Here is a 27,874-nt window from a genome sequence, read left to right as displayed (position 1 = left end):
TGTTATATAGTGTTATAATAGTTACAAAAATCACACTTCTGTAGTTATAATGATAATATCATAACAATCAAGTTGCTGTTTCACTTCTTGTAGGAGCCTGTTGCACACAACACATAATTTCAAAGTTCAGGTGGCATTATCCTCAGGTGTCTGTATCATATAGTTGCTCCACATCTTGACTCCATGGTCAATTATCTGAATGAAAACAAAAGATGACCTTGATATCATTCTCTGACAAGCTGTGATGATGCAGTCTGACATATTTATGTCTTATACCTGCACAGGCTTTTGTTGACATACATCCTCCATGGACAAGGGCTCAGCTTTGCCGGCATGTACGATATTATGCCGAAAGGCAGTCTGAGTCTGGTGGCTGTGCACACACATACGCACACGCACACGCACACACACACACACACACACACACACACACACACACACACACACACACACACACACACACACACACACACACACACACACACACACACACACACACAATTTTACAAATAAAGGCGCATTTACATCAAAATCCTCTGTGTTGAATGTGTAAAAACGTCTATTTAAACCCTTTAAGGCCTAAGGGTTTAAATAGATGTTTTAGGCGTTACCAGACTGTTGCCTCTCGCAATTTCCAAATGCTTCCATCATACAGTCTGGAACAACGGTAGAGCTATCATGAGTAAAAAATAAAGCGGAATGGGGGCCTTCTCCCCACTTCCGTTTCGTCTTTACAGTCGCAAAGATTTATCCTAATATAAATATAAATCATCTAAGCATATCTCTGCTGTCGGGAGGAAACCTCATAACTCCAAAATGTTCATTTTTCAGGAAATGAAAAATATACATTTTTCAGGAAATTAAGAAAACCTTATATTTTTAAAATAAAGCAATACAGCCTCATCAAAGTTGGTGTTGTAACTTTATATATTGTCAATTACTTCCATGAGAGAGGGAGAGGTGGTGGAGGCAGTTGCTTTAGCAGACATTTTGAGGGTCCAATGGAGTTGAGAATAGTTGTCTGGCTATGCAAGACTACTGCTTTAGGCTATTGACCAGGGTCCCACAGGTCTATCCTTGTCTCCCTCATTTCTTCCCTCCACACCAGTATTTGATCTACAAGCTCACAACGTGTGCTCACAACACATTGTGAGAATTGTGAGATGCTGTGAATCTGTCTCAAGAGTGCACGAGAGTTATGGGGGTCTTTGAAATGTAAACATTTGAGAACCATTGGATTAAATGAGCATTTGGAATGGTGGTTGTGGTGTACAGTACCTTGGACAGGTCATTTTGTTCAGGTCTTGGGGTGAGTGAGATGAGTCATTGTTGGTGGTGGTACTCCTGGACTGCATCAGAGAAGGCAGAAGAGGCCCAGCAGCTTGACTCAGGTCATCTCGTTTGGAGTCAATGCTTAGAAACACAAGTGACATCTATGGGGGAACAGGACATTTTCTGGTTAATGATAAATCACAGATAATTACGTTTCTTAAACATATGCAGCACTTTAATGCATAATATTGTAAATTAATGTCATAATGACATATAATACTTTGGTACTATGGATATATATACTGGGGATTTTATGTTCAGCGCAAATGCCATGTTGCCATGGTGTCTTCTGAAAAACAAAATGTGGAAGACAGTGACTTGTATGACAGCTATGTGTGAGCTTCCATAGAGGACTCTGGTGTTGTGTTGTGGTTGGTTTTCGTTACTAACCAAATCTTGGATGCTTGGCTCCTCCTGCCAGTACAGTGAGTGCCTCTCTCTGTCCAGAAGTCTGGACCACGTATGGTTCACAGCAAGCAGAGAAAAACAATCTCCGGTCAGTTTGAGGAGCTGCATGCTTCTGATTCTGTCCTGTCTTTTTCATCCTTAAGAGATCATCTTTTTTAACATCATTATTCGGTGGAAATAGCTGACAAAGCGGCACATTGTGAGCTTGTAGATTTATTATTTTGGGTGAAGAGCTTTGTTGCAGAGGGAATGAAGTAGACCCCCCCATGCAGTCAATGACCCATTTAGGACTGAGGCCGATTATAAAAACACCTTCCAAATACTGACCTAAGTTTTCTGAAAAACTTCAAATATTTATTCAAAATATTCAATAATGTTATGTTGCTTATATACTGTATAGCAACAAGAACCCCAAAAGGGGTTCCCGTCTTGAAGGGTATAGTTAGAAAAAGGGGTTCCCGTCCTGAATGTGTTAAAGGACCACTTCACCACTTTTCAACTTATCTTCATATAATTGGTCCTCACTAATGTTCATGATAAAATACCACCATTTCCCCCCCTACTCATCAGTCTGTGTCTCATAGGAGGGCTGTGGGCAGTTCAGAAACATGTCCACCAGTGACATCATTAGGCAGATTTTTTTGCCTAAAAAGATAAAAATCAAACCCGTGTGAACTGAGTGGTGCAACTCCCATCTCCCCATGCCTCTCTCTCTCCCTCTCTCTGTAATTAGCAGGCAACAGTGCAACACTATCTGCAGCGCCACTTTTGCCCCTACTGGTACTCATAGTCACACAGGTGAGGACGGACATTGCTGTTCCTTGGAGTGGTTGCACCACTCAAAAATATATATATATTTAGATTTTTATTATCGTATTGCAACTTTTCAGGAATAGAAAGCCTGCAGTTTCTATTAGCTTCAATTCCCCATGGATGATGTCACTGGTGAACGGGTGTCTGAACTGCCCACAGCCCTCCCATGAGACACAGACTGAGTAGAAAAGAAATTGTGGCATTTTCTCATGAACATTAGTGAGGACCAATTATATGAAGGCAGGTTGAAAAGTGGTGAAGTGGTCCTTTAATAAAGAGAAAATACATTTTCAGGTGGGTTGCCAATTTCATCCAATCAGGAATCAGCTTCAGTTTTATAGTGTTTCAATCTTATTTGTGTAATCACTTCCAATTTCACCTGTTTATCCTGTATCTTTCTTCAGTTCCCTCTCCTGTCCTGATTGGATAAAATTGGTATCCTGAACTGTATTTTCTGTTTACTAAACAGCTGGAGAAACAGGGAGCTACACCCTAGCAACAATTATTATCTGAACATAGAGCTATTTATACTCTGTGTAACACTCATTTAAAATAAAATATGCACTTTATATAATTCACCTTTAATCACAAACAAGAACCTCTTGTTGTCTGGAAATGTCTGAATGTATTGTTGATGCAGCGTGTCACTTTATTGCATGTTGCCTGTGGCATAATATTGCCCACACCGGTTAGCTGAATTACAAACCTTCTGGAAGAAGCCATATTGGCAAAGGATCTATCACGCATTTGCCTCAGACGTCTCAGGTTGATTTCTGCTTTGGCGTTCTTCTCTGGAATCTCAGCAGGAATAACCTAGGTTTGACATAAGAAGGGGAAAAAGCTTTTCCCTCTGTTGTTGTGCTGCTACACACACTGTCTGACAGACAGAGATAAGTCATTTTTGCATACCTACCACATGTGGCATTTTCCTCTGTAAGTTCCTCAGAAATCTGGGTTGCAGGGTCACAAACGTAGGGACCTTCATCTGTGGGTGACACATAACACTTTGTACTTACACTCATAAGTGGTTTATAATGGAAAAAGCAGAAGAATCTTTTTTAGTTTTTCATAAATTAATGCCCTACTTCGTCTTGCAAAAGTGTTTTTGCTACTGTTTTTGCTGCTTCTTTTCAATTTAAATCTGTGGCATTGATATATTTAAACAATGAAAAGTATTAACAGGAGATTGTGACCAAATATAACTACATTGGATCAATTGGAAATACTTACACAGGTTAACTTATTTTGTCCATTTCCTGAAAAGTAGCCTTTATTGGACATACAAGGTTCTCGCCTGACAGCGACGACATCGTCTGTCGGGTGGAATTAACCTCACATGTCCAAAACTTTTCGGGATTCAAATTCAAAAGTATCAAAAGTAGCACATCTACAAGCTCAAAACGTGCAGATCTGCTACTTCTGTGAGACGCTGTAGTATAATCAAGTAAGGCGTTCATTTACGGGAAAGAAAACACACACACACATAAAAAGTTAGAATATGAAGATAATAGTTTTCTCTCCCCGACAGCGACGGTGTACAATGTACAGTAACCATGGTGACAGAGTGAGAGGTGTTAAGGTGATTGTGGTTTCCCACAGCTAGCAGCCCCCGGTGTCTCAGTTGGCGCCTGTGTCTCCTCCTCTAACACCCCGCTCTGCGAGACCTGTCACCCTGCCATGGGACTGGTGCAATGCATCCTGTGCCTGCAATGCCATGATCATTGATCTAACTGTATGTCAGTGGCTGACAAACATCCAATCCATTTTTATTGGTCGTGAGTAAATATGTATATATTCTTTTTGCATTTTCTACAAAAAAAAAAATCCTGTAGAAACTTTTAAGAGAGAGTGAAAATAGAGATCATATGAGATGTGACACGTTTAGTTGTGAGCTTGTAGATCAGCTATTTTGTATTCTTAAGTGATTCATTCATATTGTATTTTGGGTAGTTTGGGTCTCGGGAGACACCCAAATGTATCTTTTGGGTCTCTGTTACGACCTCCAATAAGTTTAATCAAACAACCGAAGTTCCCCCCCACATACATGCGCACACGCGCACGCACACACACACACACACACACACACACACACACACACACCCCTGCAAACGCACGCGCATATGATTCTGTGCAGATGGAGAGAGCACATGGCATATAATCATAGTAGCACTAGTAGCGGTGCATCTGACAATGTTCTTCTCCCCAACTCCCTATCCTGGGAGTCCTTGTCAGCATGGGGGCTTAAGTTCTTGGTGACTAACGATGCCCCCTCCGGCCTCCAGCGGGCTCTGGACAGTCTGGTCTGCCTACTGTTTGCCTTCCTCTGCTCTCCCTCCAGCTAGCCTCAGCTTCTGTTTGCCCAGGGCGGGCAGGCTCATTTCAACACAGAGGTGTGGGAAAGAAGCTCCTGCATGCTTGTCCCATCTCAGCATCTTCAGTATTATTCCAGCAGAAACCACGTCTTTCTCGAGCTAAATCCTGGTGTATATTTCGTCGAACAACAGTGTGTCTCTGTCCTGGAGTGGTGTAAAGTAACTAAGTACATTTACTCAAGTAATCTACATTATTTGTTATTTATGTTTACTTTATCAGGGTATTTCCAGTTTTCAGCACTTTTACTTCTACTCCACTACATCTCAGAGGCAAATATTGTACATTTACTCCACTATAATGATTTGAAAACTATAATTATTTTGATTATACAATTTCAGCCTTAAACATTTTGGCCATTTGAAAATGCATCAGAGCTTGTAGATATGCTATTTTCAAAAATGCCTTTACTTGTAATAGTATTGAATACTTGCACTTAAGTAAAAAATAATCAATTCCACCACTGGTGTTGAAAATTGTGAGCTATGTAGATTGACTGTTTCTGGAAAGCGACATGTTATTTTATAATTCTGCCACAATGGCACCCAGTTCAGGTGTCCTTCGTCCTTCCATCTCTATACTATTTTTCTTATCCATATGATACTACACACAGTCCTAATTTCAACACATTTGAAATGTCAGTCTCCTGAAAATCACATTTCCATCATGGTCTTTTTGCACAAGAGTTCCACATCTGACACGTCCCTCAGAGTGTGTGATACCGCCAGTCCTGAGAGAGAGCAGATGGACACATGGGGAGACATGACGTATTGTCCAAGACTAATGGACGGAACAGGGAGACCCGAACCCAATCCATCAATAGCCCACGTTGAATGAAGGAGAGACAGAGAGCTGTGCCGGATTTATAGGAGTTGAGGCCCCTGGCCTAGAGTAATCCTTGAGGCCCCCCCGGGCCCTTAAGGCCACCGTTCGTTTTAGCCAACATTGAGCGGCAAAATCACCTAACTAAATATACAATAACTAAACACAGATCTCACTGTAATTGGATTCCAACACTTTACAATTTTATAATTTAAAAAACACACAAAAAAGTCTGCTGATCAACAAATTAGTTAGAAATGTATTGACTACATTTCTAACTAATAAGACGGCCTGGACTATGCTGCGCAGCTGCATGCACCTTTGCTATTTGTTTAAAATAGTTTGGGGGAAAGATACTTCATTGATATACTCTAGATTAGAATGTGTGAATGAAAGTGTATGAGGGAGACAACAAGGAAAAGATGATTTTTGAGTCCATTAAAACCCATTTTAGGCGGGAACCCCCTTTGGTGTTAGCATTATGTTAGCAGATCTACAAGCTCATAGCGCGCCACCGAGTGGCACGCTATGAGCTTGTAGGTCTGCTATTTTTGAAAAATCGAAGAACGACTGACATAGAAACATAGCTTTTTCAGAAAACTGTCAGGATGTAGAAGACATTTTTAGAATCTGATCTCAGGTCAAAATGGGTTAAATGTTATCTGGCTGAAAAAAAGAGCGTAACAAGTACAGTTGCAACTCAGGTCTACAGAACGGGTCCTCAAACTGGTTCATGGAGCCCCAGGGATCCATGGAAAGGTTTCAAGGGGTCCCCCAGCAAAATGTGTTAATACAGCATCACAATCATTTTAAACACTTTATCCATTTAAATGTTGGCTATTTGACAATAGCAGTTATATAAGCTTGCAGTTGTGAGCTCGTATCTGCTACTTTCAAAGTTTACTAGAAAAAGTTTGGAAACAAATCTTTTCTTCTGGCAGGTCTTCTGGCGTAATACATTTTCAGATGGTGGTCCGACGTGGCCAAATACATATTAATTTGGAGGTCCTTGACATGAAGAAGTTTGAGAACCACTGATCTAGGGTTTAAAGGCTCATACATTTTCGGTGGTTAGGTGACCACCGAACTACAACATGACGTCACGAGCCGCGGTGAAGAGCAAACCACCGCCACCGCTCCAGCCCTTCTCTCTGTTTTTACTCACCACCGCTCAACGTTATTTCAGCTCCGGTGGTCAGCTCACCACCGGAACGGTGGTCACCTCACCACCGAAAATCCAGACTATGAAAAGGCCTTAAGTGGTTAACGTGCGTTGATTTGGGGAGAGTGTCTGGTGTGGCAGACAGTGATAACTCCCACAGGTGTGTTTGTGTATGGTGTGAGGTGAGGGCGCTGTGGTTTGACACACACCTTAGGAAACATCCGCTCAGTCTCCTCATGCTCCTCCTCCTCCTGGAGGTCTGCCATGATGTCCTCCCCTGTCCCAGATCCTCCTTCTAAAATGGCGCTCTGTAAAGGAGGCCTGAGAAAACACACGCACGTCGCACGCACGCACACACAAGCCATTATAAGATGTGTGCACCTCAAGTTAAATGGAAAATATCAAACAGTCATTATCAGAAGGGGGCCCAATATATTAAAAAAAAGTACTTATGAACATACTATCCTTCTGCTGCACTTTCAAATAAAGTTTTAGCACCCTCTTGTTCACCTCTTGACACACGCGTCGCATTTCAGGTTGTTCATATTTTCCTAATGTTCTTATTGCTATTCCTCAGAGGTATAGTATAGGTAGGTATAGCCATAGTGTGGTGCGGCTCGCATCCGATAACAGCAAAGCACACACCCTGGTGACGGCACACTTTGTCTGCTGGGTGCAAACTGGCCCCGGACAGGACTCCAGAGTAACTCACAGCACAGTGTAGCAGCTAACAGATCTATACAAACCCCCACGAGGTGCAGAGAGCATGCAGGTGGCGGAAGGAGGGTGTGTGTGTGTGTGTGTGTGTGTGTGTGTGTGTGTGTGTGTGTGTGTGTGTGTGTGAGTGATACATCCACCCAGACTTCTACTTCAGCGCCATCAGGCCATGGGGGTTCAAGTGCACCAGTTGCCAGAAAGTCAGTCAATGATTCATTGGCTCATTATCATATGGACATAACGTGTCTGCATCAAAGCAAAGCAAAAGGACGTCAAACACTATACTCCCTCCTATGATCTTCGCCGGCGAATAATTGCGTGTGTGCGTGCGTGCGTGCGTGTGTAGGCCTAAAACAGTTAGTATATGAGATGGTATTGGTCTGATCATGACTAAATTCTTTTCGCTCCTATGCCACCAAAATGTGGAACGCCCTACCAACAGTCATTAAGACATGCGAATCCCTTGACTCCTTCAAAACCGCTCTCAAAGGGCACCTACGGATGGCTGCAATTCGAAACTGGCCCCCGTAAAATCTGAACCCCCCCTTCCACCACCACCCCCCCCCCCTTTTCCCCTCACTGTATATGTTTCTTTTCCCTTTTTACCTCCATTATGATGAATTCCTGTTCTGTTCTTTGTCTATATAGAAGTGTATATTTGTACGTCTCTAAATGTTTTGATGAATTGAACATGGTGGACCCTGTTGTAAACAAGTGTAATGCTTAATTGGGTCGTCCACTCACAGTTAACAGCCTTTATATTGAGTTTGTGCTTGAAATGTACTGTAATTCTGCAAACTGTTAATACAATTTTCAATCAATCAATCAAGATGATTGAGGCATATTGTAATTTGTATCAGTTAAGATAGGATTACATTTAATGATATGCAAATTATCTTTGACTGTTTGCATTCGTGAGAATACTGGATCCGTAAGCACTTTAACCCTCAACATTTCTTAAACTCTTTCACATTTTCAATTTTGACAATAGCAAAAAATGCCAGTCAAAGTTAGGACGTACTGTAGTAATAGACACGGTATGTTATATGACCAATCTAATTTTGCAGATGAATATTGCACACTTGTGAAATTCAACATGGTGAAGACACCATTACTATGTGGCCATAAATATATTAAATTACAGCTTGGACTGACCAGTAAATCACAACTGTTATTTGGATTGGCATCAAAACAGACAGATGGGATAGATGGATTGGTCCATATACTAAATGTACATATCTCTGCTGTAGGGCAGAAATCAGCCATGTCTGAAATAGTAACTTTGTAAACAACACAATACTACATCATTAAAGTTGGTATGGCGACTAAATACATTGTCACATTGTCTTGAACGTGACCTTATATTATCATCACTTTAGCATAGCATTGTAATCAATGATGAAAAAAACCAAAACAAAGAATATCTCCAAAGTTGGCGATAAGTGGTTTGTCTGACAGTTTGAGGAACCAATGGAGTTATAGGAGGTTTAGTCAGAAGCTCTTTTTTAATACTTCCCATTGGTTCAATATTTGAATGCCACAGACGAAAAACAGTCTAAGTCCACACTATTGATCCATAATGTATAAATGATAGATAAGGGTTCAGGACAACGAGGCCTTTTTGTGGAGGGGTCAGAGTGAAATTTGGACTTAGACTGTTTCTCGTCTGTAAAACCCACACACAGACGTATAGGGTGTTCAATAGCACTGATTTATATAAAAAGAGAAAAAGAAAAACTAGTTTCTGCCCGACATAGACGATAAGCAAGGTCTCATGCCGTCTCCATGTTTAGGTTTGCGCTCTCATGACTTTTATTTGGGGTATTTGCCGTGGACGTGGGGAATGCACTCTGACACAGCTGAGCCGGGGGCAAGGGGGACTGTCGGTCTACCATGTTTGCCTGTGGCACGGTGAGATTTCACACTAACAGAAGACTTGTCAGCGGAAAGCCTTCAACTAGCCTTCTTACTGGGCTCCTAATGTCCTTAGGCCAATGTACAGAGCATGGTGGCAGGCCCTTACTAAACATGCATGTCCTACTAATAGTCTAGTAGCCAAAAAGTGAACCCGGACATGTTGAGTACACCAAGGTTTTATGTTAGAAATGTTTAGTATGAGTCCCCAGCATGTAGAAACTGCCGGATGCTAAGTTGCATATGTTGAGCAATTTTCATAATTGGTATAATATGTGACCATACCATTAACAACCTATAGAAGGCAAAATATTAAAAATGTCATCATGCTTTATGTAGCATGTGACATGTAAAACTAGGGGTTTTCATGATGCTGAATCCATTCCAAGCATTAGTTTTGCAAAAAAACACTAATTGGGCTTAAAATGGCCATGCCCACCCAAACTAATGCTTGGAATGGATTCAGCATCATGAAAACCCCCTAGTTTGACATGTCACATGCTACATAAAGCATGATGACATTTTGAATATTTTGCCTTCTATAGGTTGTTAATGGTATGGTCACATATTATGCCAATTATGAAAATTGCTCAACATATGCAAGTTAGCATCCGGCAGTTTCTACATGCTGGGGACCCATACTAAACATTTCTAAAATAAAACCTTGGTGTACTCAACATGTCCGGGTTCACAATGGGGCTCTATGGGCTGGCTACTAGACTATAAACAGGCTTCAGCCCTAATTGACAACAGGGGTGACAGTAGCCGACACTGTTCTATCATACACCCACGACATGTAAAAGTCAAAGGTCCTGCATGGTTGATGGGAGTGACAATGACAGGAGACTGTTTGAGGGAGACCTGAAAGAGGTCCGTCTGATATATCTCAATAACCAAAAGGTACTTTATGCTGCACGAATTATTGCCCAAGCAAAAAAACAACACACAGAAGGATGTTTCTTGTGCTATCGATGCATTTTGATCCATAAGCGCCAATGCAAAGGTTTCACAATGGTTTGTTCCTCTCCTGTCCTCATAATTGCTCTTCATTAATGTATCTCAAGCATGTGTATCAAATAATAATACATCGTCACTTTCGGGTTGAATGTCTAAAACATACTTTTCAGGATTCAAATTCAAAAGTAGCAGATCTACAAGCTCGAGACGTGGCCCGAAAGAGCTTGTGGATCTGCTACTTTTGATGCTTTTGTGTGACACTGTAGTATGAATGAAGTAGGGCATTAATGTACTGTATACCAAACAGCCCAGCCAGATTTCTCTTTTTTTTGTTGGCAAACAGAGCAGCCCTGTTTGTCTGGAATGGCCTGTAAAGCTTTAAAATTTAGTAAACTCTCCAAACACCAACCCGGCGTGACGTGACACCACTTGCCCAATTGCTGCGCCGCTTTTGTAGAAAACATAATTAAGGCATTTTCCCCCTGGGTGATGTTTGCGGAAGCCGGGGGAGCAGTTAGAGGAGGTGAGCCTCCACAACAGAGGGGTCAGATGGTGTTTGGTCAACTCACTTCTACGTGAGCAAAGGCCTCTCTCCCAGAACGAGGCTCCATGCTATATAGACAAGCTGTAGTGGAGCGATCTGTGTTTGTTCTGGAAGGGAAGCACAAACACAGACCGTATGGGGTCTCTCTCTACAGGCCAGGAGTTTGACCAGTGGTAGGAAGAAGAACTCACATCGTTTACTTAACTAAAAGTACTAATACCACAATATAGAAATATATATTATAAATATAAGGAAAAGTTCTGTATTCACATTTGAATCGAGTAAAATTACAAACATATTTGGCACTAATTGTACTTAAAGTACCAAAAGTGAAAGTACTCATTATTATTATTATTATTATTATCATCCCATAAAGTTTCAAGATGTATGTAAATCTTTTGAAAATATACAAGAGCAGAAAGTAGTTCAGTAAATGTACTTTCCACCAATGGGTTTGACCAGCACACTATTCTACATCAATGCTTCTCAACCTTTTTCATTTCCCAGTGTGATATGATTGTTATCGATGAGACCCCAATCTACACTATACATTCCTCAGTGTTAATTTAAGTTGAGTTTACAAATGAGGGCAAAATGTCGCTGGTCCGACCTCCCAGTAGTCTGTAGTGTACAAAGGGTCCATTTCGTTCAAAAAACAAAAAAGGCTATCTCCGACAGCTATACGAACTCAAGCTGTACTCTGTATCTCCAGCACATGCACACACACGTGCAAGAAAATGAGAGAGTATGCAATGTAGATTTGTCATGAAACTATAATGAAAGGCAAAGTGCAGTAACTAAATGTTTTGATCGTTTTTTAATGTATGTTTGTCTCGAAGGTCAAATCATCCTTCATGATGTGGGGGGGATAAACAATGACCTCATCAACAGATAAACAATTAGTGTAATATCGCTTATGTACCGGTAGCCTGTTTGGCTGGCCAGCCAGGCACGGTGAAACACTTTAAAGCCTTTTTTTAATCAATTTGATCCTCCGCACTTTGGCTTTGTAGGGCAGTAGTTGGTAGAATTATTACTTTGTAGGGCAGTAGTTGGTAGAATTATTACTTTGTAGGGCAGTAGTTGGTAGAATTATTACTTTGTAGTGTTAACCTGAAGCAGGGAATCGTACCCTCCGTCTTCATGAAGGATGGAACTTCTGGGTAATATACGCGTCTTCTGTCGAGTCATCAGATGAGTTGTAGATCTGCCACAAACCACTGTGAACATCACAGGAGTCACAGCACAGTAACATTACAGCTACTTTTCTCTTTTTCTTCAACACAGTGGTTGTCAAGGTGGGGTCTGAGGACCCCCAAGGGCCCTTGAGGGGTGTAGCAGGGGGGGTCACAGGAAAAATGAGTTAATATATCATCAAAATCAGTTTAACCACTTTAACCCTATACTGTACATTGGCTATTGAAAAATAGCCTATCTACAGATCTGCTATGTACTTTCAAAACATCTTGAAAAAATGTGGGTAATTATATTTATATTTCTGAAACTATCTAACAACACAAATCTTGCATGAGGGTCCCTGGCACAAAATATTTTCAGATGAGGGTCTTTCTAGTCCATGGCCAAATTTGGGGATCCTTGACATGAAAAAGGTTTGAGAACCACTGCGTCAATAGACCCTCTGCAGTAATGAATGACATAAACTGACTTATAATGAGAATTCATTTGAAAATATCACACAACCATTCTTCTTGATCTCTTGAAGACTTTTCTGTAGTTGTGTTGGACCACAGGTATAGTCGATGCACATGTAGAAGTCCTCTAAATCCTGCTGGGACTTTAGATGTCCATGCTGAATTAACTTGTTTTGAAGGTCTAAGATCTCAAAGAAGACACAAAGGAGTGGACATTTACAGTGGAAGGTTAGTATAATAACAGGCAGGGACCGATTAGCCCACATGAGGGCCCCTGGGCCGGTCATTTTTTGGGGGGCCCACAGTGCGCATGCACGCGACATTTATGCGTTTTTTTCCCGTGTTTTTATCATATTTTTGACCTAAATTTAACAAAATCAATGGCCAATGAAGGGCCTCAAACCCAGTACAGCACGGTCCAATTTCCCAGAAGGACCCCTGAGAGCCAAGGGCCCCTGAAAGCCAAGGGCCCCTGGGCCACGGCCCCACTGGCCCAATGGCTAATTTGGTGGGAATGTATATATATATATATATATATATATATATATATATATATATATATATATATCGTATCTGTCGGGTGGATAACTCATATGTCCAAAACTGTTACTTTTCAGGATTCAAATGCAACAACAGCAAAAGTAGATCGACAAGCTCAAAAGTTTCAAGCTTGTTGGATCTGTTACGTTTGTGTGACGCTGTAGTATAATGATGAAGTAGGGGGTTAATTTACGCACAAAAAGACAAAAGTTAAAACACAAAAAGTTAAAATATGGAGATAGGCACGGTTTCAGTCCGTCTTGAGGTCACTTGAAGTCACAGTTAGTTTTGGAGTAAGTGACATTGAACACATACCATGTAATGGCTGGTTTTAGGAAGGGACCTCAGGTAGGAGTCATTGTGCTGTAACAGGGAATAGACCAACTTCCTCTGTTTCTGAGGGAGGGAGAGACAGAGACGGAGAGGTGAGAATACCAACTTCAACTAGGGTGACCACATTTTGAAAAAACCCAAACCCAACCTAACCCAAACGTAATCATTTAAATCTGTTTAGCTGATTTAATCTGAAATGAGTTGATCTACAAGCTCACATCACATCACAATGCAACACGTTGTGAGGTCTGCTATTTTTGAAAAATCGTTAAAATGTGGCGCAAATCTTTGAATATATATTTCAGAGGGAACATTTTTAACTAAAATCTTTGCTTCTGGGGGGGCCCTGGAACAACATATTTCGAGATGGGGGTCCGTGGCCCAATAGAGATAATTCTGGGGGTCCTTGACATGAAAAAGGTTGAGCACAACTGAACATAGAAACATGGGTTTTTCAGAAAACTATTAGGATTTAGAAGCCTTTTTTTTAAATCGACCTCAGTCCATGATGGGTTGAAGAAGCATGGCTCTCTTGTTTCAGGGGATGGGAAGCAGAATACACAAAACAAGACCACAAGTAAACACACAGCCACATGAAGCCATTAACTGCAGCATGGACCAATTAGGCCCCAGCAGGTGTCCTGCCATACCCCCCCAAACATCTCTGGCAGGACCTCTCCTGAAACAACGGGCAGTTTCATTTGCTCAGCAATTTGAACCAAAGGATTCCTCCTTGGCAGGTCCATAAAGTTCTTTATGGTGCCCTCTTTTGTCTACCGTCCCCCCCGTCCCCCCTCCAACTCCCCCCATCCAAGTGCAAGTCATTTAGAGAGGACAATTACATCCTCCTGAAAAAGAAACACGACTATTTACAGGAGGGGAAGATAAGACAGGATCTCTCTCATGTCTCTCTGAAGCTTATTGCTCTGTTCACACCCAGCCGGGACAGAGACGAGACGAGTCAAAATCAAAGTCAATCACAATCGCTCGGGTTCCAATGGCATAGTGTTGTTTTTTTCCCAAGTTATAAACCAACAAAAGTAAGGGACACATATGGGGGGGAGTTACAAGTGGCAACAGCATAAAAGTTTGTTATATTGTCTAAAGGTGACCAGGGGCTATTGTCAAAAATAAATAATATTATATTTTATATATATACACACACGCACACGCACACACACACACACACACACACACACACACACACACACACACACACACACACACACACACATACACACACAACAACACTATTGTTTGCAGTAAGTTCACAGTGAAGCAGGACCAGTTATATGCACCACAGTACAAGGCTTATACTTCACTGCCGTAATCACCCATACAACATTATACTGTCCTTACTGTTCAGAGGATGTGGGCTCCCAGGATGACATGTGATGCATGTCACCTTGGAGGTGTGGCAGTCACAACAGTGGGACTTTGCTGGTTGTGTTTTTGAGCCCAGATGTAGCCGAAGTGTGTGTGTGTGTGTGTGTGTGTGTGTGTGTGTGTGTGTGTGTGTGTGTGTGTGTGTGTGTGTGTGTGTGTGGCTTAAAATACTGGACTCTGTGATAGAACCAATTTCCCTCTATGGTTGTGAGATCTGGGGACCATTAGCAAACCATGACCTTCAAAAATGGGATAAACACCAAACCGAGACCCTACACACAGAATTCTGCAAATCCATTCTCCGTACCCAGCGAAAAACACCAAATAATGCATGCAGGGCAGAATTAGGACGATACCCACTCATAATCAAAATAAAAAAGAGAGCACTTAAGTTCTACAACCACCTAAAAGAAAGCGACCTAGATGCACTCCATAACAAGGCACTCACACACAGCGAAACTCTAGAGAGATGCCCCCTCAGCCAGCTGGCCCTGGAACTCCGGGCACAAACACAAACAGAGCCACGAGATAGAAAACCCATTGGACTAAGCCAAATTATAAAACAGAAAAAGGAAAACTACCTGACACATTGGAAAGAAGCAACACAAAAGCAGAGTAAACTAGAACGCTATCTGGCCCTAAACAGAGAATACGCAGTGGCAGAATACCAGAGCACCGTGACCGACCCAAAACAAAGAAAAATCCTAACTAGGTACAGACTCAGTGAGCACAGTCTTGCGATCGAGAAAGGCTGTCATAGGCAGACCTGTATCCCGAGAAAAGACAGACTATGCACCCACTGCACACAAAATGAAGTGGAAACCGAGCTACACTTCCTAACCATCTGTCCATTGTACCAAGACATCAGAGACACATACTTCCCACAGATTACAACCACACACGGAGATTTTGAAAACATGACCAATGACAAAAAAACTCCCATATCTGCTAGGCGAAGTACAACAATGTGCAAACACAGCAGCAAGATTTGTGAGTTGCTGTGATAGGAGAAGGATATCAAACGGAACACAACCACCCTAAAGACTAATCATTGTGTATATTCCTGCACTATACCTGCATCCAGTGATCTTGGTACAATATAGAAATGTATCTATTGAAGATTCTGACGTTCAAATGCCAATAAAGCCCTTTGAATTGAATTGAATTGTGTGCGCGCGTCTCTGTTGTCTCCAACCAAAGATGGGTTACAGGCAGCACCTTGATAAATTATCCCAGACAGTGAATCGAAAACCAAGACAAAAAGTATGATAATATAATCATCAAAGATCCAGCCTACAGCGCCACACCCTACAAGTATAAATTATTTCTAGAACTTTCTAGAACCTAAAACGACACCTAGGTCAGCCTAAACATCGGCCATCATCAGTAACTTCAACCAAGCTGTGAATGACCAGAGAGACAATAAGGCAAGAAGCGCTAAGGCCTTTCATAACCCAAAATGACATCATGACAATGACATAGAATAGAATGCTTTTAAAAAGTAAAATTACACATTTAAAGGCAAATGGATGTTAATACCTTGCTATCATTCTCTGACTTCATTGTGTTCGCCGCGGCCTCGTGTTTGTGTAACAACTGTTGTCTTTGTGAATTAACCTTGTCCTTTAGAAAGGCTGAGTAGCGGCGACAGAGAGCACCCCTGAGACGATGCATGTTCCTATATGCCTCTAGATGGCGCTGGAGGACAAGAAACGAAATCAGAAGAACATCAGGGACAAAAGAGAGTAGCCTGGCTAATAAGCCAGACTAATATGGTCCGACCTGTTCTCTGCTGTAGGAAAGAGGCGTGCTACTGAGCCTCGCCAGACCGTAATCCGCTGGTAGGCAACTTTTTTTTGCCAACGGCTGATTCGGTCTGGTTTATTAACCAGGCTAAAAAGAGAGGGCCTCCTTACAAACAAAGCATTGATTATGGAACAGCTCACTGTTCTTTCTGCATTTTTCTACTGTAAAGGTGTACGGTAGTACACTACTGATGTACATACTACTGGTGTACAGTAGTATGTACATGGACAATTCTGAGTGTTGATTTAATTATGGAATTTCACTCTGAAAGTGTGTAAAATGAGTATAAAAATGTACCTGGCCATATGGGAGTTTAGCCTGACACTCTAAATTTCAATTTTTGTTCACTTCATTATTTGCATGAATCGCCTGATGTCTGACCTGAACCTCCTGGTCTGCGTTCATCTCCTGGCTGTGTGTCTTCTTCCTTTTATCCTCATCCTCTATCTAACAGTACAAACACATCAACTTGTCAGTATGACGATGCTGTTGTGCCATTACGTGGCCCTGTCCCTTAATGCAAAGACCAAGTAACATTGTGTTGTTAATGTTGTGTGCCAAGATCCAAAGATAATCCAGTGTATCATTGTTTTCTTGCAATGTTATTCCAATGATATGCAGCAGAGATGTAACCTGGCCACTTGTCTTCATCATTTTCAACTACAGTATTGTATGGAGACAGAACAACCCGTCTATACCTGACATGTCACCAACAAGTATTATGATCTACCTGTCATTGGGTTAGTAGGGTTACAGCCAGGAGTGCCCATACTTTTTTGACTTGAGAGCTACTTTCAAAATGACCAGCTCAACAAGATCTATACCGAAAAAAGAATATTATACCATTGCTGACAATAGTTTAAATATGGAATAGAGGCGCTGTTGTTAGATATAAGACAAATGCACTTGGAATGGAGAAATGGAATAGGTAGGTCGTTTTTTGTATTTAATCTGTAATGCTACCGACGTTTGTGCACAGCAACACTCTTGAAAACAAAATATTGCATTGTGGGTTTGAGCTGACAGGCCCTTTTGTTGTCAATCAATGAATCAAGTCACATTCATTCAAGTGGCAGAGGACAAAAATATGTTTTTTATACTTTTTTTTAGGGGCATGTCATGTGATCTACCTGCACAGCCCTTGTGATCTACTGGTAGATCACGATCTACCTTTTGGGCACCCCTGGGTTACACAGTCTCTTCTACAAGACCCAGATTATAATGAGACTCAACATGATACAAAACAGGATGTTGACAGAGTAGGTTTTAACCCCTATAATTAATCAAGAAAATAATATGGTCTGTAGCAAGCAAAGGATTGTGAATATATTATCCGATTTTTTAACTGTGAAGGTGGCACCTTCCTCCACAATTCATGGTTGAGACAATAACGGTTGTAATTTAATTTCTATAGCAAAAATGTGAAGCTCCACTATGCCCATGTTAACCACAGACCAACTGAAAATGTAGGACCAGAAAGTAGAAACTCTAGAGTAGATATGAGATGCAAATGCGCTTGGGACAAATAGACCAGACTTAACTCCTTATATGGGTACGCTAGGTTAATGCAGATATATTGCAAAAACTGAAAGCAACCATCCAAACATTCTTCCCTCTACACATCTACAACCTTTAGTCAGCTTTTCTGCTATGTGTCAGAAGTTAGAACACCAGCTAAACAAGTCGGGTTTAAAGCTGCAATGTGTCGTTTTCATGTCCAGCCCAGGATCTGAACCCTGGGTCTCACTATCTTAAAATACCTCTATGTCCAACCTGACCCCAGGATTTGAACCCTGGGTCTCACTATCTTAAAATACCTCTATGTCCAACCTGACCCCAGCGTCTAAATGTCTCAATATATACAATGGAAGAGTAGGGAGACCATCACCAAACACACATATTGTATTAGCATAGTCATTACAGATTGGTTAAAATAGCATTATATTTCTACATAATAGTGTTTGTATTCGTTGATGTCTGATATATGTATTATTGTGTTAATTTTGTATGCTGATGTTGACGAATTTAATACATAGGACCACAATGGCCCAGGACTTTTTTGTGTTATCCTTTTAGCTTTAATGTCATACTGTACCACCTAAATAAATGGTAAATGGTGCATTTATATAGCGCCTTTATCCAAGGCGCTTTACAGAGATTGTGCATTACATTCACCCATTCACACACACATTCATACACCGATGGCAGCGGAAACCATGCAAGGCACCAACTAGCACATCGGGAGCAATTAGGGGTTCAGTGTCTTGCTCAAGGACACTTCGACAGTAACTCTGGGGGAGCCCGGGTTCGAACTGGCAACCATGCGGTTACCATCCAGGCACTCTACCCCTGAGCCACCGCCGCCCCCCACCTGCTGCAGATGTTCACATTTCTGACAAATAAAGTATTCAATCAATCAATCAATCAAACAAACTGATAAAGATAAGTCCTAAATAACATAGTATTCATTCAAATAAGTTCCGTATTGCAGCATTAGCCTAATGGGAGTGGACTGTTACTTGGACGTCTTATCAATACGCCTCCTTGGCTGAGTCCCCTCTGCCTCTGGGAAATGCCTGTTGCTTAACAGGCCGCCACTGAATGGCCACATTACTGAAGTTTATGGGCCGAGACTGTTGAGGAAGTGGCCGCTTTGTCTGTTCTCACAAAGACCGTTGGAGACTGAATTTATCAGTTCCGTTGCCACAGCAATTAGGCCTGCGGCTGTGGCAGGCTGGCAGGGAGGCTGGCGTCAGCGTCTCTGGTGCGTCAGTGAAATCCTCCGTGTGCATTTTATCCATTTGTAACCCTGAGAGTTAAATGGACACTCAATATTTGACTGTGTGGGTGTGATGGTGAGGGAGGAGTGACGGGAAACGGCAGCATCCATCTGCTGCAGCGTCATTAGTCATCCACTATAAATCACCAGTGGATAATACGCTGCCATCCACCAATGCCCACTGAGCCTTATTTAGACTGTGATAAGACGCTGGTTCTCAACATGGGGTCTGGGGACACCGAAGGGTCTTTGAGGACGATTACATTACAGTACAAGAAAGCTTGGGCCAAATGAGAGAATATATCGGAGCAAATTATGTCTAACTAGAAAAAGTGCCCTTCTGGGCACAGGTCTCCACCAGGAGGATAGGACTGTGTGAGATGTTTGGCAAAATGTTTAGTAGTAATATAAACATGTTTGCCTTGTATGGCAATTGGATGATTTGAGGCATTTTGTTCCAATCAACCTGTTTTGCAAAAATCAACCTGTTGGTGGCGCTATAACAGGCCAATGTGAAAAGGGTGGGATATATTCCTCAGCCTAGTAAGAAAATGTGTGAAAGATTTCACGTAAATTGCATGCTGTGTTCATGATTTGAGGCTTTTGTTCAAAACGGGGCAATCTTGCAAACTGTGAAAGGCAATTATAGCCAATTAGGGTGGAATATGAAATATCGGACAGATCCGACTTGAGCACATGACCATAGAGATACTGTGTAACGATTTGTGAGATTTTTGGACAGAATCTGGAGGAGTAATATCCAAAAATGTGTTTTACAAAAGTCGGCCTCCTGGTGGCGCTATAAAAGGCAGATGCGGAAAATGCAGGTCAAAGGTTTGTCCTTGGCCTCTAGGGAGTGTGCATGCAACGTTTCACGCAGATCGGTGCAGTTTTAGGTAACAAATGTGAAAAGCTGCCTCATGGTGGCGCTATAACAGGCCGTTCTGGAAAATGCGGGGCAGAGGTTCATCGTTGGCATCTAGGGAGTGTGTGTGCAAAGTTTGGCATCGACCGGGTTAACGGTGCCGGAGATTAGCTGGTAACGGACGGACGGAAGGACACACGGACGGACGGACACACACACACACGGACGGACACACACACGGACGGAGTGCAAAACATACTCTCTCACCATGCCTTCGGCCTGGTGGAGACAAAAACATACTCTCTCACCATGCCTTCGGCCTGGTGGAGACAACAATAAAGATGTTCTTAGATTGGTGTTCCAGAGATAGAAATGTGGTATTTGCCACTGTATATTTGCATACTAGTGAAATGACGCAAAGCAAAGCAAAGTTCTTTGTTTACCCAGGGTGAATGGACTAAGCTCGAGATGCTTGTTTACAGCCAGACCCTGCTCATAGAACATTTCATGGTAGGGGTTCAATGCCTTGCTCAAGGGCACTTCAGCGGTGGTAATTTTAACGTGCCGGTCCGGGGATTCGAACTGGCGACCTTCCGATAACAAGACCGCTCCGCAAACCGTTCGGCCACCGCAGCTGCATTTAACCCATTCTAAGTAACAGGAGCAGGGGGCACCATAGGGGCAGTGGGCACCACAGGGGCAGTGGGCACCACAGGGGCAGTGGGCACCACAGGGGCAGTGCCTCAGGCTTAAATGTCTTGCTCAGGACACATCAACACATTGCTGGCCTGGCATGGCATCGAACCTGGGCCTCTAGTTCCTCAGACGGGCTCCCTTAGACCCTAACCACTCAGCTATGGAGTACGGTAGGGTGTGTACTTTTGTTTATTATTGTCTGTTTTTCGGACTCCTTTTGTATCGCAACCCTCACTTTATCTACCAGTACTTCTCTTACTCTGTATCTGTACCTTAACTGCTGTGCTGACTCCAACAATAATGGTCCATATGTATCTATTCCCTTTAAGGTCAAAACTTGTGTCAAAACCCATTGTGGGTGGAATAGGCAGGTGCTGATAAAAGAGGGAAAGCATTCGACTCCATCAGAGTCAGACAATGAAAAAAGGAGTTCTGGTCTTTGGAAAGGGAGATAATGTGTGAGAAAAGATGAAAAGAAGAAGGAAGTAAAAGAGAGAAGTGAGGCATGCTGCATGGTTAACAACTTTGAATAAAAAAAGAACAGAAGGGCAAACTGGAGAAAGTGTTTCTGGCTGTAACCAAGACGACACTCTCAAAGGTTGCCAACCAAGGTCCTGCTTTTCCTTTTACATTTCCTTTTCCAATAATGGACTCAAACGGCAGGTGTTTGATTCTATTAGTCAACTTAAGTTGGAGCTGATACTACTAGCTTATTCAATTTGCTCCCTGCACTCCCAGCTGTGAACAGGCCTTACACAGCAACACCCTGAGTGCTCGTTTGAGTCTGAAAGTGTCCAAATGGACCCTTGCGGGTCAGAACACCACTAATAACAGAGAATAAATGGTTGGGGCTTATAAACAATAACATAATTGACAGGGACACAATTACACACGTTGTGCTCACTACTGTTAAAGCACAGTAGACAACAACAGCTGCCATGGAGAACCAAACGTAACTGGGTACAAACAGTACTGGCTGTGATGTCATTCTACATGGTGTCACAATATAAGCTCTTGTGACACTGGATGTGAACATCCATTCAGGGGATTGAACTGCTGTTGCTGCACTGTAAAATCACGGGTGTTATTTTAAAGCAAAAATGGAAACAAAGTTGGTTCTCAACTTGAAATAAACACTGGTGATTTCATTGTGTGCTTGTACACCATATTACTGTTGGTATGTAGATGAGACTGTGACATTTAGCTCGTGTCATTTACATGCCCATACCAGATATTATTAATTACCTCTCTTTTGATGCCATTGCCATTTGAGAGTCCATTTTGACTCTCTCGGTTTAGATTGACACTCATGATCTTTACAGCGCATGCAACGAATACATGATATTTGTGATATTGCTAATAAGAGATACCTTAGTTGACTGGTATGTTTCCAAGATGGAGGGCAGAGTGCTTGAGTGGTAAATGTCTTTACACTTAGACCTCATGATGATTCCACTGTCAATATAACATGTAGGAAAACAGAACAAGATAGATTTTGCAAACATCACACCCTTAGATAAAGACGGGTTGGTGAGTATTGACATTTTGTTAAAACTGCATTTTGATCATGCCTATTCAAGCCAATACATACAGCCTTTCAACTGTTTAAGATGAAGGAAAACATGTAGGCTACACACTTTCTGATAGCAAATTACATTCTAAACAATGTCCTTGTATAAAGCGGAAAAAATTGGAAGTTTAAAAAAAGTATAGCTTCTTACCATTATAGTCAATGTGTGAAAAGATACAGGTTCTTTTACTGTAAACGTCTGTCTCTCTCACTCACACTCACCCGTCCAATGTGTGATTTAAGTTTAGAGTGGCACAGGCTCTCAGTAAAACTTGGTTACCAAGTTACAGAAAACAATGTAGTGTATATACATACACACAAACACACGCACGTACACACGTACACACACACACACACACACACACACACACACACACACACTATAAACAGCCCTCAATGAAAGGTGGTTGAATGATTATTATTATTGAAGACATTGATGAAGAATGTTCGCTGCGGCGAGTTCTTGGGTATCCTTTGTGACAGCCATATACTGCATATTTTAATGTGTGTTTAATTTGGGTGGTGTTTAATCTAACATACTGAGTTAATTAACACTTTCACAGTGAGCTGTCAAAAAGAAAAAGTGCTCCATGTTTTCTTAATATAATAATAAACCTTTTAGTCCAACTGTTATTCTGCTACTCACTTTTATGAACACGTTGCCTCGCTGTTTGTTCAAAGGTCTTTCTGCCAGTGGTGGTGGAAGCACATATAGACTTGATTTGAGTAAAGGTAGCAAAATAATTGTGTAAAAACACTTTTTACAAGTAAAAGTCCTGCATTTGTAAGTTTACTTATGTCTACTTATGTATACTCGTACATAATGCAGGATGCCCATTTCAGAATCATATCTATCATGTTATTGGACAGTGGACTATAATAAGTTATTATAGTCCGGTTTGGTGCGGGGCGTACTTGCCGATTCCGATATGACCAAATAAGGGCATATCGGAGGGCATTCCGATACAAGTATCGGTATCGGGACATGCCTAATAATAACCATTTAAGATTAAGATTTTTGAAAGACTATATATATAGTCATAATTTTACCTAACTGCTAAGTAACTAAAGCTAACACAGTTTGCCTCTGCGATGTACTGGAGTCAGGCACTGTTGTGATATTAGCCCATGCACAGTACATCTTAGTCTATGTACTTGAACTTGAGATACAGTGTACTTGATATGTATTGTGTACTGCCGGTACTGTAGCATACTTTATAGATAGGCTACGAGAGACATCTAGGCGGCAGCAAGGTCAGCCTTGCTGCAGTAGGCACGATCTTCTGTCTCATATCTTATTGTCACGTCATTATGATCCAGCACTATATATGTTTCCTGTTTGTGTAATAAACTTTGTGAACCTTAGCGTGATACTGTCTCGTGTCTCGTTAATTTGTTCTCCGGGTACCCGCCGGCCGCCGCCGCAGTCGCCGTACCAAAGGAATACTTCAACAGGATTGTCACACACCACCCAGCCTGCACACACTACCTGTCTGTCAGAACCAGACGAGGGTCCAGTATTTAGATTACAACAGGCACGTGCAGAGGGCCTTCCCATGCAACATCCGTGGCCCTGAAATATAACATATTTTAATGTTTACATGGTAATGACTAATGAGAACGTATTGCTTATTTTACTGTCCAATGACATGGGCCAAGTTATTGTGGAACAGCTTGCTGCAGGTCTACTACATTTCTGATGTGAAATGGCACGAGGGACCCCCACAAAAAGACCACCCCAAAAATCGCTATGCATTGCACACATGTGCCCTTTTCTGGGGTTTGGGCACCTGCCCCCTCAGTGATATTTGCACGGCCCCGACTAGAGTAGATGTATTAAGTGTCAAGAATGGAAATACTCAAGTTAAGTAAAAGTACCTTGTGATATGGATTCCTCTGAGTCTGAAATAAAGAGTGAATTGAATTGAACACCTTGAAATGATACATAATAAGTACAGTATTTGACATCATGTAATGAATCATTCTCTCTTCGGGTCTGCTTTCTTTGCAGCAGGAATGGATTATTTAAAACTGCTTTGGAAAGGTTGATTGACAGGTCATTTAGATGCTTCTGTACACAGGATAGTGTTCCAAGTTCCTTGGCTGATAAGTGTCAACGAAAGTTCAATGTTTACACCGTAAAATCCTGAGTATTAATGTGTGCATTTGTAACTTGAGTGTACAAATGGACCCTTAATGGTCCATCCATTTGATTACATTCACTCTCAAGTTAAATTAAGACTGCAGATTTCCTCTACAGTGTAATGTATGTGGGTTATTATTACATTAGCAAGATCAATAACTTTCAATAGCCAGTAGACATTGTGAAATCAACACTATGTTAATAGGAATATCACAACCTCCAAACCTGAAGAGGCAGGTCTCTGATTGTGCATTTATATAGTGCCTTTATCCAAGGTGCTTTACAGAGATTGTGCATTGCATTCACCCATTCATACACCGATGGCAGCGGAAACCATGCAAGGCACCAACCAGCACATCAGGAGCAATTTGGGGTTCAGTGTCTTGCTCAAGGACACTTCGACAGTAACTCTGGGGGAGCCCGGGTTCGAACTGGCAACCTTGCGGTTACCATCCAGCCACTCTACCCCTGAGCCACCGCCGCTTATTGTGAAACATAATTTTACCAAGAGTGGATTATTTATGAACTTCCTTAGTGGAAGACAACTCTAAACCAGTGGTTCTCAATCTTTTTTATGTCAAGAACCCTAATAAATGTGGCCTCTGACCCCCGGGCCCCATCCCCATCTGAAAATATTTTGTGCCAGGGACTCCTTAAAAAGGTTTGCGTTGTTAAAATGTTTCATAAATATAAATTTTTTCAAAGATTTCTTGGAAATAGCAGATCTAAACGCTCACCGGCTCACGTGTTGCATCATCATGACATGTAGGCTTGTACTGTAGATCAGCCGATTAAAATTATTTTTATGTTGATATTCACTTGCAATCCCCTCAAGGACCCCTGGGTGTCCCCCAACACCTTGAGAAGAACTGCTCTGTCCAACTGATAAGTCAAGTATAGCCTACTGCAAATCACAAACAAATTTCACAAAAAAATATTTCAGAAGGCTCATTGACACTTGCATAGTTTAAAACATTTTACTTTCAAGTGACTTAGTGACATAACAATGTCAGCAAAAAAGGTACAGTACAAATATTTCGCAAATATTAAATAGGCCTAGTGGAAAAGAGATTAATCTCCAGTCTCTACAAAAGATATAAAATGACAGGGTCTCTTCTTGTGAGAGGAAAAATAAACGGTCCCAGTTTTTCTCCAAAAGAAAGGCGCGTGCACCCCGTTGCCGTTGACAGCTATTGTTCTCCGACACAAAGGAACGTTTCCAGCGCTCCGCGGGCGCGCGCACGGCATTCCTTCACTGAAACCAACGACTGGTTGAAAAAAAATAAAGAAAAACAAAGCATGTGCAAAAAGTACAGAACATCAAAGTACTCATTTCAAACTTCGCCAAATAAAGGCTACACCGAATAACACCCGCAGAGCAACATATCCCCGTGCACGAGTTTGGCTATTTATGCGCTTGATCTGTTCACCATCAGCCTGTGGCATCACATCAGAGTCAAATAAACACCGAGTCAAGACTTGGCTATAAATAAATATATATGCGTGTCAATGTGAGGTATCGATCAGCATCCTTTAACGTGCGGCAGTGCGCAAAGTTTGTCGGCCTTTCCAATTAACGCCGCGGCGCTCTCGACCCCTTTGAGCCACTCTTTGCACTTCCTCACCACCGTCTCGTCCACGTCGCCATCCTCCTCCTCGTACTCCACGTCGTCGTACTTGTACTGGTCGTTGAGCAGCGAGATCTTCACGATGGCGGTGATGTCCGGCTGCTCCGCGGCGCCGGACGGTTGCTTGTTGCTGCTGGCCACGGGGATCCCGCTCCGCTGCTGCTGCTGGTGCGCTCCTCCTCCTCCGTGCGTCTTTTTGGCCGACGACGAGGAAGGGAACACCCGCCGGTGCCTGAAGTCCCCGGCGCCCGGCGCGCAGCACGTCTTCTGCTGCTTGTTATTAGCGGTCCTTTGCTTCTCTTGCTTCTCTAGGTTGCGCTTCTGAATGACGAGAATGGCTTCGGGCGTGAGGCTGAGGGTGAACTGGATGTCCGGCGGATCCTTGCCGAGGGAGCCCCGCGACGACGACTGCCTGCTGCTCCGGCGCGACGCGGAGGACTCCTCCATGGAGCTGGAGAGTGCCAAGGCGTCACAAGAAGAGTCCTGAGGTTTGGGGACAGTCAGCCAGGGGTTACGAACACCGCGACGAGTCTCCTGGCCGGCAGCTACTAGCCCCTGAGTAGTAGTAGTAGTAGTAGGAGGAGAAGGCTTCGTTTTGTGTTGCTGGGGTTTTCGTCCCAGATTCTTGAAATTGGCTGATGCCCAAGACGCGGACAGCTTTTCAGAGAAGTGCTTTATTTCTTCTTCTCCCGGTTTGCTTTTAAGGAGCTCGGGCTGTGGAGCTTTCTTTCTCCTGAACAGCTCCCTGCCCGGGGAAGAGATCCGCTGGTGGAGGTTGATCGGTGGAAAAGGCATATTCTCGGGGTTGCGAATACGAATTGGTGTATGAAAAAAAAGCTGCAGTCCTCAAAGTGCAAAGGTGAAAAGTGCATGCAAAGAGACGAGGACATACTCCATGATGATCTGACCACAGTAACCAGAGGTACACCTGTTGTCCTCTCAGTCACTCACATACTAGTGTAGTGTAGTGCCACTGACAGTGACAGAGCAAAGCCTGCGTTTTTGGTTTTAGCCCATTGGCTGGGAGGCGTGGCCAAGCTGCTAAACAAAGCCGAGAAATAAATGAAAGCACATGGATGGGATCATTGGGATGACGTAGTTTCATTATTTTCACACTATCGAGTTGATATATAAAGTTCTCTTTGAAGAAACAATATGATTAACTATAAAAGTCTCCTATAGAAGCGAAGCAAAAACCCAGTCGTAGTGTTAGGAACAATATTCCATTCATTGCCAACAGCATTACCTGCTTTTCCATATGGTTTTGGCAGTTCTACAGTACAGAGTAAACCTGCATGGCAAAATGTAATAATTCAAATAATTGAAAGAAATTACACAAATCACGGTGATTAGGGCACATATCTCATACTGTTGGTCTCTCTCTGGCCATGTTTCAAAGTCAAGAAGGGTAAGATAAATTGAAATATTTTGATATGA

The 27,874-nt window shown here is 42.3% G+C and overlaps 2 protein-coding genes across 2 annotated transcripts; both read right to left on the bottom strand.

Annotated features, from left to right (window-relative positions):
• Nucleotides 1-1,137: 1,137 nt before the first annotated feature.
• On the bottom strand, nt 1,138-17,161 carry LOC306931536 (uncharacterized protein; the record flags this gene model as incomplete). Its single annotated transcript, XM_079512941.1, has 11 exons — nt 1,138-1,174; nt 1,279-1,433; nt 1,723-1,783; nt 3,260-3,366; nt 3,467-3,538; nt 7,117-7,228; nt 12,172-12,259; nt 12,741-12,879; nt 13,547-13,627; nt 16,490-16,648; nt 17,138-17,161. The coding sequence occupies 11 exons, from the start codon at nt 17,159-17,161 to the stop codon at nt 1,138-1,140; spliced, it is 1,035 nt and encodes a 344-aa protein (XP_079369067.1).
• An 8,611-nt stretch (nt 17,162-25,772) lies between these two features.
• prr18 (proline rich 18) lies at nt 25,773-27,583 on the bottom strand. The gene has a single exon (XM_079512544.1). The coding sequence runs from the start codon at nt 27,230-27,232 to the stop codon at nt 26,333-26,335; it is 900 nt and encodes a 299-aa protein (XP_079368670.1). The 5' UTR covers nt 27,233-27,583; the 3' UTR covers nt 25,773-26,332.
• Between the last annotated feature and the right edge of the window lie 291 nt (nt 27,584-27,874).

The sequence above is a fragment of the Electrona antarctica genome (genome assembly GCF_951216825.1).
Source record: "Electrona antarctica genome assembly, chromosome: 10".
Lineage (NCBI taxonomy): Eukaryota > Metazoa > Chordata > Actinopteri > Myctophiformes > Myctophidae > Electrona > Electrona antarctica.
Note: the sequence above shows the minus strand (reverse complement) of the source record. Positions and strands in the feature narration are given on the sequence as shown.

Excerpts from the sequence above, each read along its gene's own strand:
- prr18 (XM_079512544.1), bottom strand. The coding sequence starts at position 27,232 with ATGCCTTTTCCACCGATCAACCTCCACCAGCGGATCTCTTCCCCGGGC.